The sequence below is a fragment of the Cygnus atratus genome, chromosome 1, assembly GCF_013377495.2.
Source record: "Cygnus atratus isolate AKBS03 ecotype Queensland, Australia chromosome 1, CAtr_DNAZoo_HiC_assembly, whole genome shotgun sequence".
In the NCBI taxonomy this organism is placed as follows: domain Eukaryota; kingdom Metazoa; phylum Chordata; class Aves; order Anseriformes; family Anatidae; genus Cygnus; species Cygnus atratus.
The window spans coordinates 29,258,291-29,272,543 of record NC_066362.1 but is presented as its reverse complement, the minus strand read 5'-3'; the positions used below and the strand labels follow the sequence as shown (position 1 = coordinate 29,272,543).

The following is a 14,253-nucleotide window of genomic DNA, read 5'->3' as shown; positions in this document are numbered from 1 at the left end:
ATAGAGCTGCACATAAATTGTCATCTTTCATCTCACTTGAAAACAGTCCATTTGATTTAATGAATTTAAGAATTTATATATCCATATGGGTTTCCTTTTTCCACACCATTATATATGAGAAGTTCATAATACCAGACAAGCAATGCATGTAACACAAGACAAAACATGTTGAAGTACACATCCAGCATTACAAGAGTAGTCCCAAAAAATCCACAACATTGAATTAAGAAATCATAATACCAATTATTTGTGTCACGTATGTTCAATGCTGTAATTCACTTGAAACCCACTATTAAAGCAATGCTAGATGAGAACATCAATCTGTAAAATTCTAAGCAACTGAGAACACCTCACGTGAGGATTAAAAAACAGTAATTTTGGAAAGAAAAAAGAAGGCAATGAAGCAACTAAAAATGCTGAAATTACAAGCTTCAATACTTTAGTATTATTCCCTATACTTCAAAGTTAATACTCATATACACTGTAGTAGCAAAAGTGAAAGAATTATGCTGTAGAAACACTGAACCAGCTTGAGAAAATGAAATGCATCGTTGTCTTAATTGATTGGGAATAAATCATAAAATATGTACTTTAATTAGAACCTCAATGCAGTGTGCTTGCCAGAATGTGAAAAAGTACTACCAACTACCAATATCAATAACTATGAAGCAGCAGTATGGCTGGTCCAAACAAAAACTGAAAGGGGACAAAGCAGGAGAGAGTGAGAGATTTATTCCCTGCTTCTTGTCAGAACTTTTAATTTCAGACTCAGCAGGAGCAACAACAATGAGAACACAAAGTCAGCTAGACATTTTAGAGGACTGTTACAAATCAAATTGTTGGAAATCGTATCACGATATCTTCACATTGAGACAATACGGTATCATTGGAAACATGCAGTTGATGGATATATGACTACATGCTGACTGGGCTTCACCCTCCCTCCTACCCGTAAGCTTTCAGATACATTCAACATAGATCACTCTTCAGGGAACACTGTAAACAGATAGAATTCCAAAGCAATGACCTGTACTCCTTCAAGCTATTCTGCAAAAGAGGGATATGTTCCTCATAATTATGTTCCTGCCAGACTTACTTAGGTGTCTAATAAATCTTGGCAAGGAAATTAGTATCTTATTAAAAGCACCAGGAAGATTTTTTGTAGTCTGAAAACATCCATGCACACAGAATCATGTTAGTTTAAAACAAACTTCTACCTCACTGCTACAGTCCAGAATAAAACCAGAGAGGGAATTTTACAGACACTGAAATGCCATTAAAATTAGTAAAATTAGTAAATTGAATATATATCACTCTCTCTTGCCACTATGAAGACTGCATACCCTTTTTTGTTATGTTGGATAAATCTAAGCGCATAACTGTAGTGTTTTTCACATTTTCCAAAGATAAATGACAGTTAACCATATGCCCTTTCACATGAGCACAGAAACAACACTCCAGAACAATACCAGAGTGTTCCCTAACACTTGAGACTTTGACTTCAAAGGGAAACATAAAACTGAGGTCTTGACCATTCAAAAGGCTTGTGGACTAGGGAAATTTAGAACATTTCTTTCCAGCTACTGAGTTAAAACTATCCCAACAAGAATGGTTGGGAAATAGAATATTATGCCAGAGACAGAAAGAAAAAAAGAAAAAAGAAAAAAGAAGAAAGAAAAAAATAATAAAAAATGAAATTAAATTAAATGAACAGAGAATGAAACTGTTTTTCCTGTTTTCCCATTCCTCTACTCATTTCTAGAGCAAATTTCTGGCTCTGCAACTGTAAGCCGTCCTGAGACTTTCATATATTTGATACTCATATATTTGATACATCAATGATACTCAGAATAACACTTATGAAAAGGGAAAAAATAATGCATGTTACACCTAACTTCTGTTCTTGGACTGTAGAATTACTGGAGTATGATTATTTTACTTCAGTCCCCGTTCTTGAGGTGAGAGCTGCCTTCCAGACTAGCTGAGGTTTCTTGACAGAAGTTGAACACCAGGGTACAGGCTACTGCAAAAGGCACTATGCCACTCTCCAGCCCATCCTAGGCTTTTCTGTGGCATTACACACAAATCAGTCAAGCCCAGGCTCTAAACCAAGTTTTGCCTGAGTGAATGTTGTACACTTCAAACGCCAACAGTTGGTCTTAATTCTTATATAACCTGTCTTCAAGGTTCTGAACTTACTCTGATAATCAGAAAAGAGAGCTCAGCATCCATGAATCAAATCTTTAGTCTCTGCTAATTGGAATGTTACGATATTAAAACAAAATACATTACAATTATCAGTAGTGATGCACTGCAGTATACAGGGCATATGATTTAGAAAGCAAGGTAACAATATAAAAATTGGCTAACTACATTGCAACATATATTTTTCAAGTCCTAATAACAGGAAGCAAAGTAGCTGTTCATTATCAAGAGTATTTATCTTTCAAACATTACAAACATATTTGAACTGATATGCTTACACCAATGTATAAGCATCCTGTATAAGCAAAGTAAAAAAAGTTAACTTATATTTATTCCCTAATAAGCATAGGTATTAATATCAGGTTCATGCCGTTTGCAGCATTCTTCACTGAAATAGTGCTACATTTGTTCAATAGGAAGAGCAACTATGGCCAGAAGTGGTTTTGCCTTGTGCCCTGCAATTATTATAATACAGCAAATAAAACAAACAAACAAAAAGCTTCTTTGTGAGTCATCAAGTAGTGCATCAAGACAAAAGGTAATGCTCAAAAAAAAAATCTTGATTTCTAAATGACTAGGAGGATAAAAACCAACACTTTTACCACTACTTATCTATATATTTTGCTCTTACATAGCATTTTGGGAAGTTTTGTTCTCAAAAGCTTTTATTTTCATATCACAAAATTATTTGTGTAACAAACTAAAAATTCAACTATTCCATACTATAATTGTGATCACTTGGTAACAATTGAGAAAAAAGATTTTCTTCCATTTTGCTGTTGTCAGTGGACAGCCAGTTTATAACTTCCAGACACACAAAAGATGTTTTCAACCATACCTGCATGGATGCTCCTTCCACTCTTGCTACACAGGCAACTCTATCTAGGAAAGTCACTGTCATGGGAACAGCAACAAAGAAACCTTTAAAGAAGGCTTTAATGTATCTTCTCCCAAAACCTTGAGTGTGTGCCATAATCTGAAAAAGATTAAAAAAAAAAAAACAGGGAAAAAAAGTCATTATGAAGCAATTATTAAGTAATAATATTGTCTATATCACTGGAGTGAGGAGGAGTTAAGAATAGATTTCTTATCTGTTATACTGTTATCTCAATATCTACAGTGAAAAAATGAATGTACACATAAGAATGAAAAAGAACAGAAATATTCATCAAAATTTAAAAGTCAACTGTACAGAAGAAAATGTGATACCTGACATTTACCCTTTACATAATTTGACCATTTCTAGTGATCCTCTGCTAGCGGCAGTACTTGATAAAAATGCCTGGATAACAATTCGGCTAAACAAGAAGCAAACTGATATAACCACACAAAATTCAACTATGTATTTCTGAAAAAATATATAGATAGATGTATCAGCTATATGGTAATAACCTATTTCAGAACATTCAACTGGAGTTCAAAACTAAAATGCCGCAAGTAATTTTCTCCCCATAAACTAGTAGTTATAAATTCATGAGCCCGAAAGATAGATTGTGTTATGTAAAGGAAAAGCTGACCATTTACAATACATTAGCAGTTCTTTATTAAATAGTTTCACACACACAAGTCCTGTGTCATTTCTACCCTTGTGGTAACTGCAAACATCAGTCTGAATCGTCACTTGGGTACTGCTGCAAAGGTGCAAGCCTACTTTACCGAACCGCCATTTCCTTGCCTGCCCGCCGGCCAGCCACCAAGCAGCCCGCGCTCCCGGCTCCGCTGCAGCAGGCCCTCCTGGCGGGTTGGTCATGACCTGGGTGGGCTTGGAAGGAAATGATCTAAAAAGGTGAGATCCTGCAGCGTAATTTACAAAGCTGTCAAACTTCAGGATTTTTTTTTTTAAGATTTCACTCGTTGACGTGATGTTAATTAACCTCTCAGTTCGAGAAGAGGGTGTGACAGACTGTTAGGCTGTGGAAGCCATGTGGGAGACAATGCCTGAACAGTACTGCATGGAGAAGTGCTTGAGCAGCCCCAGAAGTTCAATTCAATAAACCTCTTTTAGCAGAAAGACAAGATTCCTAAGTAGTGTATTATAAGAAATACAGTTCTTCTCCTATCGGCAAATCCAATTTAAACCTTTGTTTCTGTCTAATGAGTACCTGGTGGAGCCTGTACAAGATTAGTTTGCGAAGTCCCTGCTCCTTCTATCACATCGTAACTCTGGCAGACAGGAATAGAAGATGAGAACAGACTCTGCCCTGAACTTTTGAGTCCTTCAGTATGTTTATATTCAAGGACAAAGAATTATTTTTCAACAAAAATACACAGTTTGTTTCAATGCTCTTAACAGTACATTCAGACTTCCACAGTATTTTTTTGTTGTTGCATTTTCAGAAATATGGAGGTGATGAACTATTTGTATGCAAAGCACAACCTCAAATAACTCCGATGAAATAATACTGAAAGCAGTATTTCTGTCACAGATATGGCTACTTAATTCTATAATGCATTACAATTACGAGAGGAAACCCAGTTCTACAAAATATACCGTCAGCATATTCTTCACTTGAATTCTTTATGGATATTAATAGCTTCGCAATGACAAAATCTATCTTCAAAAAGACTGCAACATCTTTACCATCAATTCTGGCATTCACCTTCACAAGGTTTTTAATCCCTTTTACTTTTTTTTTTTGTTAAATGTGGAAATATTTCACCATCACCTATAACTTTTGCACACAACTGAAGCCTACCTAGTAAAAAGAGTAAATATATTTAATGTTTGTAATACAATTATATTTTCTTCCTGTACATTTCATTTAAAAAAAATAATCCAATTTGCATCAACAGCTTTCACAAAGAATCTGGAATAGGTTGTGAAACAGAACAAAAAACTCACCGATTCAAAACAAACGTTAAAATGCTTTATTTCCATCTTACTGTGTAAGAACTCATTACTGGAACCAATCGATCAAAAGATACTATTGCCTCAATCAGCACAGATTTACCTTTAGAAGTATTCCACATAAAAAGAGAAGCCCTAGGAATCAGCTTTTTGTCTACTGTTTAACAACCTATACAATCTCATGCATATTAACACCCTTCCCTCAGTCCCCTGAATCTGAACCTCACTTCTCCAGTTTTCTGGCTGGAACATACTCCTCGACTGCGAGGTCTGCTGTATCTCAGACCTCTCGACTCTTACAGAAATGGTAGTCTCAAAACGCAGTTTTTGGACATCGCCCTCAAGAGTCTCCTCCACTTTCTATGTACAGTTGCTCTTTGAGTTTAAAGACTCTGCCTGACAAATGTAATAGAATATGACTAAATTAGGATTTTTTTTTTGCAAATTTTAAGAAATTAGACAAACTTACTCATTAAATTCCTCATAGTCCAACCTATTTTCATGAATAGCGAAGTATAAATGTTGACCCCATCCCTTTTACCAAATCCATCCACAGATCTTGCTGTAATTTTCTTGCAAAAGACCCATGCTGGTATCTACAGAAAATTCCAATATCTGAAGAAAAGTAATTGGCCAGGCAATCCACAGGAGACCGACCATATGCTCTTGGAGCTACAAGCCAATTAACAGTGACACACAATCTAGCAACCAGGTTAAAAAAGGTATGATAAAATGCTGTGTTCTCGGTACATCACTTGGCCATGGAAATATCAGGAGTATTAAGCAGCTCCGGGCAAAGCCTGGACTTCAGGTCCTACTTTTGTGGGTTTGGACATACACAGCATTACAAGGCACAGCCAAACACCAACACCACCCCTGCAGGCAACTGATTTTCAAAGCCACCAAAGCCAGCAAGAGCTGAGGAATTTCTCTACTTTTCCTGAATTTTCCTTTCTTCCTTCCTTTCCTCTTCTTTCCTTGCACAACTGAGCAAACCACTGGCTTTATCTTTTATACTGTCATAGATAAATCCATCATTTCTACTCATGCACCACATTCTAGAAGTTTCCTAGCTCCCCATACCCCACAGGAAAGGACAGCTTTCTCCTGGACACAAACTGAGCAAACCTGTAGATTACTCTACTCTACTGTACAAGTCCCTCTTCCCAAACATAATAAATATATGCATGCGCATTTCAATAGTTTGAGAAGAATTACTTACAAAGAAATCTGTCTTTAACCTTAAGTCCTTCTATATAATAAAAAGTTCTTACCAGAAGGGTAAGAAATACCCCTGTGAACTTACATTATTTAATGATATTGAGTGAACTCACTGTATGTAAAATTTAAAAGATTTCTAAACTAACTGTAGATTTTATGAGCATCACAGTTCCAGAGTGAAATTCTGAAATCCACTGCTGTGTCTGTTCTATGCTGACAGCTGAATACTTAGCAGGTTTACATGTGTGCCAATGGAGCAAGAAAAGGACTCTTTGCTTAAAAAATAAATAAATAAATAAAATAAATGTAGGACTCTCAATAAGTTCATCAACACATATTTCTGGATCTCTGCCTAGTCAGCGACACCTTGAATAAAATTAACAAATCCTAACACTTAAAAGATGGTGTAAAAGAAACAAACAAGCAAAACACAGAAAAATATTTTACAGATGAATACACTTTACACTGTTTATAAATTACACTTGTTTTAGGAAAAAAAATAATAACTGAGTAATTCAATAGAACTGACAAACTTCAAAGTATCAATCTTGAAAACTTGTTTGAAATGACAACACGGACAAGAAAAATCCAAGATCAAAAATGCCAGCATACAGCAGGTCAAAGCATTAAGAATTTCACATTGTGCAGCTCAGAGATTAAGGCAGATGGAGCACAGCATTATCTGGACTGAAGTATTTGGTGCACAAAAGGTCCAGGGATTATAATGAGCCTCTCGTGAGTACTACAACATATGGAGCTGAGATGCTATTTAGATAGCTCTCTATGTATAAAATGTTTATTTTTCTTACACTTGCCTGCACATTAGAAGACACTGTTTATCAAACAGCCTGCAGAAAGTCATCAAGTAATATTCAGAAAGCCCCAGGTTACAATATATTTGCAAATCTAAGTACTTAAAAATTACCCACAGAAGTATGATAGGAAAAATAGCTGTAAAAACAAGGCATTAGCAGTCATCCACAAAGGAAAGAAATTGGCCCCTGAAGTGTTTCTACAAGAAGGTATGTGAGAAACAGGAAGGAAGGAATTACAACCTGTATGCAAAACAACTACCCAGCCAAGACTATGTTAGTATGAAACGACCTACTTAATCTCGTTCAGGAATGAGTAACTGTACAAATATATACTACTGTAACTCCAGGTTCCACTGAAATAACCAACTTTCCTGCCTTGGAATGTATTTTTCTACAAACCAATGACATCATATATCCAGGTATATATGGTTTGAAAACAAGGCAGACCGCCGTAACAACGTACCAACACACGAGCCAAATTCTGATCCATCGTATGAAATACAAAATTCAGCAAGAAACAAGAGCTCTTGTTTTAAGCAAGACTGGTACAACTTGATGACAAGGCTATACCTAGTTTAACAACCATAATGAATCGGATGCTGCTCAGTATCAGAATTTGTGTGACCTTCTTCACATGCGCCTCTTCTGCAGTCTTTCCCGAAACAAGGCCAGCGTAATAGTGCCATGCAGCCTGACACTCATTTCCCATTTGTCACACATTTTGGTAACTTTTACACTACAGTAATTTTTGTAAGGGGGAGGGTATGCATGCTTTATAGTAAACTAATTTAATTCATATAAATTTATCCAAGTACAGGCTGATGCACAGAGACAAAATGGTGATGACTGCTATGGAAGAATCAAAATAGATTAGTCTATGTAAAGTTTTCATTTAAAAATAATGTCTCCTTCCAGAAGGAGCTCTCATTTATCCTTTATTAAAGACTACTCCATCCTGGTATTATTCCACCATAATGGTGACATTTCTAATCTATTAATGTACTCATGCTCTCCTTACAGGTTTTCAGCAGCATACCTCCGCCATACTAATAACCTCCCTGTGTTCCCTTGGCACACAGGCATGACAGTCATTAAAGAATACTGCTCTATTACAATGTGGGAAATGCAACACCTCAGGGAAGTGACTGCTCCATTACTCTTCGGTAGAGATGCAGCCACAGAAAATGTGATAAACTTATAACCAGGTATGGTCGGGTGACCGTAGGAGCCACATGCAGACGACAGCTAACGTTTAGTATCCAAAACAGAACTTCGACAATAGCCAAGTCTAGGCAGCCAGAAGAGAAAGAAGTTGAGAATAATCAAATTCCAGTTACCTTCCTGCCCGGCAGAAACCAGGCACTTAAAAGGTTCTTCCCTGAAGGTTACGTAGGAAACTAAACCCAAATATCCACTGAACTGAGGAGTTAGCTCATAACTGCGGACTGACACCAAATGTAATACAGAGATTGGACAGAAACGCACTTAACTCTCTGTTTAAGGCCTTTAAGCCATCTGAAGCACCGACAGAGGTTCTGTGGACTTGTATCATACCGACACTGTTCAACTAAACTCACCAGCCAACTCGGTTCTAGATTTTTCTTTCAACTGCAAAGAAAGTTCCCCTTATCTTCAGGTTACATGCCCATAATAGCCCCATCAAAAACAAGTCAACCTGACAACCTGATCTGTCACAGAATTATTAGTGGGGGAAAAAATCAGTTTATTGTGGAACTGATTCTTCCTTCGAGCTAATATTACTACCATATCCCATCACTGGGATCTATCTCGTACTGAGGCTCAATCCACATGTTGTTTGTGACTGGAAATAAATAGCTTATTCTTACTAATTAGTTGTATGCGTCAAGGACATGAATTTTACCTTCATGAACAACTGTGTATTTCCAATGAAAACATTTTATTCTTGAAATACAAAGCAAAAGTGGAAAAATATGTAACTGTAGATGACAATTACCCACAGCAATTCAAGTAGTAATTAGTTCAGAATGGGGAGTAATCAGTCACCTCTCACATCTGACAAGTTACCCAGGATTTGGTTTTGCACATGTAAGCAACCAAGAAAAAGAACAGTAATGCGATCACTCTTACTATTGTCATTGTGATACTAAAACATGATCAGTAATTTTTATAAACCAGATCTTTTCAGAGCATTTGAACTTCAGCTGTAATGCAAAGTCTTCAAGAACTATCCCACAGGCGACTGGCAGAGTACCAGCTGGTCCAACCTGAAAAATACAGTTACTGCTTTTATTTGTGTTTCTGTCTCTTCAAAGAAACTAATAATCATTCATATATATCCCACATAGAGGAAAGTACTGAATTGCTTCAGTTTTGGAACGCATTTAAGTGATCAACATAAAAAGCATTTATCTTCTTGCACCTGAAAGTTCTGTGTTGCCTTTCAGCTTAAAGATTCAATGCATGCAAAACAAGTGAATTTTATAATTTGATTTGAAGCACCCTTTGCAAACAACTACCAGCTGCTGCCATGTTTTGGTCTCAGGCAGACTGCATAAATGAGTTGCTGCTTCTGAACAGAGTAAATTTCTAAATTATATTTACAGTAAATAACAACATAACCTTTGATTTTTAATTCATTTGCACATTTATCTATGTATTCTTTCAAGTACCACGAAGCTGCCACTGCAGTTAGGTGTGGTCTTTCTGAATCAAACTCTAGGCAAAAAAAAAAAAAAAAAAACAAGAAAAGAAAAAAAAATGTGAACAAGTTTTTTCTATTTGGATTAAGAACAAGTAAGTTTAGTACACAAAACAGGGAAGTTTCTCCTAGCTGAATGCAAAATCAAATGAGTAAATATAAGAAACAAGCTTCTAAGCTACGAATCTTTAAACGACACAAGTATGTATTGGGTATGTAAGGACAAAATAATAAATGACAACATTTAATATAGTACGAGTAAATAATTCCAAAAGAAAGAACAGAGAGAACTTGTTTAGTATTTGAATGATATTTTCCATTTTCAGTGTACTTTACAAAAATAAATAGTTCTCCCACAACTTCTACAAAGAAAGCCTTGCGTTTATTTGCTCAAAACAGCCAGGAATTAGAACTGACTCCAAAATCTACTACTTCCATGAAACCTAGCAACCGCTACCTACTGCCTGTGGCACATTAATAAACTAAATGTACAAACTAACATGCAAAATTATGCCTTTGAAAAATAACTTCCTTTATTTCAACAACTCGGGTTTTATTCTTGAACATTAGAGGTCACTGTGGGGCTTTCTAAGAGGGTATTTTGTGTGCTCTGTAGTAACCTTACACCACCATATTGATTTTGAGCCTGGGATTTATGACAAGTTCAGCTCCCAGCTAAATTTCTCAGCTCTGTAAAACTAAGAGCACAGCTAAAGACAAATAGTTTGAGGAAGACATGATTAATCATTTTACTGAAAAATGAACAGAAGCATCCTACAGCTTAGCTACAGTAGAAAATCAAAAATTTCTTTTAGTATTTGCAGATTAATTTATTTCTAGCATAAATCAGTAACTTTTGCAAAGCTAGAGAAAAGTTATCCAATGGGTCGTTCCCCCTTTCATGTAGGACTCTAAATAACAGTTCAGGAAAATACCAGTTTAAAAAATAAATAATACTAAAACCCTTCCATAGAAAGAGTAGCATATTATTTATACAACCCAATATATGTTTTTTTCTAGCAGTTCAGGACTCGCAGGGTACATCCCAGGCAATGGCAATTGGTATTTTTCTCTTAATACATGAAATGGAATCGTATTTCTCATCTTCAAGGACTAAAAATTTAGCTGGAAAAAATAAACATAAGATTGCCACACTTATGTAAAACTAAGAGTGTTCGTTCCACACTGACTGATACTGGTTTTAGGTTTATAACAGGAATTTTGGGGCTTCAGCTTGTCCGATCTTTGTAATACAATATGAACTCTAAAATTTACATTTTTCAGCATGGATCTAGAACTTCAACGACTCTTTTTCAAGTGTTAAAAAACAGTTATTTGCAACAGGAAGAACTCTAACACATAGGAACTAAGATTTGGTTCTTCTTGCAGAGATTTCAATGAGGATCAAAAAAAAAACTCTGAAAATGTTATAATATTAATTAATAGAAAAACGCAGGTTTGGGTCACTAATAAGTAGCTGAACTAAATGCAAAGCATAAGATCCAGGTATTTCAGAAAGAGTTGGTATCTGGGGAACAATGGTCAAATTATAGGTACCTCAACATAAAATTTAGGCTGTGATTGTGAAACCTATTTAAATCTTAAAACTATTGTTCAGCACAATCAAATACCATTCTCTATGATCTGGTTACCACCCACTATTACATAAAGTGCATAGCTCCTTCCCAGCAATTTGGGGAGCAAATTCCTTTTGGTAACCTACTGAAAGTTACACAGAAGAATCTGTAATTTTTAAAGTAAAAGAAATGAACAACTCATAGAAATCTCCCAGTCACAGTGGCTAAAACTGTTATATTTCTGGAAAATGCATGTGGATTCAGTTATAAAACTGCACACTGGACGAAAAAAAAAAAAAAAAAGTCTAATTCCAAACTCTGAGAAATAATTTAAGTTAAAAAAAAATATTTATTTTAAATCCCTGAGAGATCTTCCCTTCAACTTCTCTTCTGTTGACAATCAATAGCTTTTTTCTTTCCTAACTGTAGCGTCGAGTTGTGGATAACAACTAAACAAGGAACAAATACTTATATGTAGACGCACACATACTGGAGAGAGAAGGGGAAAAAAAAACAACGGTACAAGAAAGTTATCTGAAGAGAGGTGAAGCAGCTTTCCTAGACCACCAACTTCATTTTTTTTTCAGTATCTCAATGTAATGAATTAATTCCAGTTCAATGTAAGAGCAAGATAAGAAAAAAAATCACAATGAAATATTGGCTAATTAAAAAGATATTATGAGGCTAGAGTCTACTTGGTGTTCTGCTGTTTTTCTATCTATGCTTCCCATTGACTTCCAAAAAACTTAATTTACTTAAAAAGGATTAAGAACATCATGGAGACATTTCTAGTAACTGGCTCAGTCTCTTTAGCTACAAGAAGGAATTCTTTATTGAAAGGGTTGTTAGGCATTGGAATAGGCTGCCCAGGGAAGTGGTTGAGTCACCATCCCTGGAGATCTTTAAAAGATGTTTAGATTTAGAGCTTAGTGATATGGTTTAGTGGAGGACTTGTTAGTGTTAGATCAGAGGTTGGACTGGGTGATCTTGGAGGTCTCTTCCAACCTAGATGATTCTGTGATTCTGTGAAGAAGTACTGTGGTCTCCATACAGGGAAGCATTAAGCAAAGAATCGAGTGGACAAGCACCAAGCGTGGAAAAGCCGCTGCTTTAAGTGATGTTACAGTAGAGAGTATAAACCAAAATAATCTCTCTCAGATGTTCAGCATGGATGGTAACACAGAAGCCCCTCAATCAGGAGAGAGCTGTTATTAACTGTAGTCCTTATAGAACAAATAGATCATAGAATCATAGAACGGCTTGGGTCGGAAGGGACCTCAGAGATCGTCCAGTTCCAACCGCCTGCCATATGCAGGGATGCCACCCACTGGATCAGGTTGCTCAGGGCCTCATCCAGCCTGGCCTTGAACACCTCCAGGGATGGGGCAACCACAGCCTCTCTGGTCAACCTTCAACCCTCTCAGGGACCCGCCCCGCACCGCCCCGCACCGCCCAACGGCCGCTGAGCGGCCGTTGGGCGGCGCGGGGCGGGGCGGGGCAGAGTCGAGCGGCTGGCGCGAGCCGCGCGCGTGCTCGCCGCGGCCGCGCGCCCGCCGCGGCCCCCGCCTGCCTCAGCCCCGCTCTCCCCGCTCCCCCCTCCCCTCCCCGACTCCCCCCTCCCTCCGCCGTTCCCCCGCCGCTCCCTCCCGCCCCGCCGCGCCCCGAGCCCTTCCCGCTTACGTCGCGCTGCTCCGCCTCTCGCCCGCTGCGGTCACGTGGTCACCGCGGCGGGGCCGGGCGCTGCGGGAGGGGGCAGGGGGTGGAGGAGGAGCAGGGGCGCCGGCGCGCTGCAACAAAATGGCTGTCGGGCTGTGGCGCTGGTGTGGTCCTGGGGCGTGCCAGGCGTACAGCACGGTGTAAAATCATAGACTCACAGAATCGTTAAGACTGGAAAAGACCACCAAGATCATCTGGTCCAACCATCCCCCTACCACCAATGTCACCGGCTAAACCATGTCCCTAAGCACCACGTCCAACCGTTCCTTGAACCCCCCCGGGGACAGTGACTCCATCACCTCCTTGGGCAACCCGTTCCAGTGCCTGACTGCTCTTTCTGAGAAGAAATGTCTCCTCATTTCCAACCTGAACCTTCCCTGGAGCAACTTGAGGCCATTCCCTCTAGTCCTATCACTAGTTATCTGTGAGAGGAGGCCGACCCTCCGCCTGACTACTCGTTTCTGAGAAGAAAATACCACAGTGTGTTGTCCTGTGTTCATTTTTAAGTCTACTTGCAGTTCGTCTGAGTCCAGGAAGACTTCAGGCCACTGTTAACAGTGGTCATAAATCCCTTCGGAGAATGTGGAGATTAAAATACTTGAAAGTTGCATCTGGTTTTTGCCAGTCAGATAAAAAAAACAATTTGAATATTAACATGTAGCACTAGTGTTTTTAAATATCATTTACTTATAAACCAGTTGTGAACGTATCAAGTGTTATAATCCACCCAGAAAAAATAATTTTGTTTAGTTGGTGTTCCTCCTGGTGCGTACCAGATTTCACGTTGACTGATGGCAACCACATGTTCTATGCATTATCATTCACTAAACGGCTGCATTGTCCAGTGTTTAAAAATCGGGGTTGTTTTTTCCTAACACCAATACTGGCGTTTGTGATTTCACTCAGAAATGTAGAATGGGGGGGGTATTTTTATCACCTACCAAAACAACTGCAGGTGCCACTGTGGTCTAGGACAGGACAGTTCACTTACCTTCAAGAGAAGATTGGCAAATTTGTGGTAGAGAAAATCCACTAAGGGTTAATATTAAACACACAAACTGCCTCTGGCTCAGGGAATCCATAGCATGGATGCTAGGAGATGCTACTACTATTCAGGCTGTTCTTAGAAGTTATGTAAGATTATACCTTTGTCTAACTGTGCAGTCTTACTTGTAATTTATTATTAAAATT

At 38.0% G+C, this 14,253-nt stretch overlaps 1 protein-coding gene across 3 annotated transcripts in view; it reads right to left on the bottom strand.

Moving 5' to 3' along the window:
* The window catches only part of IMMP2L (inner mitochondrial membrane peptidase subunit 2), a 467,825-nt gene extending 454,737 nt beyond the window's left edge, over window positions 1–13,088 (bottom strand). For all 3 annotated transcript variants that reach the window (XM_035544188.2, XM_035544189.2, XM_035544190.2), the window contains exons 1-2: window positions 13,027–13,088; window positions 3,044–3,181 (exon numbers count right to left, since the gene is read on the bottom strand). In XM_035544188.2, the coding sequence (XP_035400081.1) occupies window positions 3,044–3,178 (135 nt within the window). In that variant the 5' untranslated portion in view covers window positions 3,179–3,181; window positions 13,027–13,088. The remainder of the gene's footprint in view (window positions 1–3,043; window positions 3,182–13,026) is intronic.
* Between the last annotated feature and the right edge of the window lie 1,165 nt (window positions 13,089–14,253).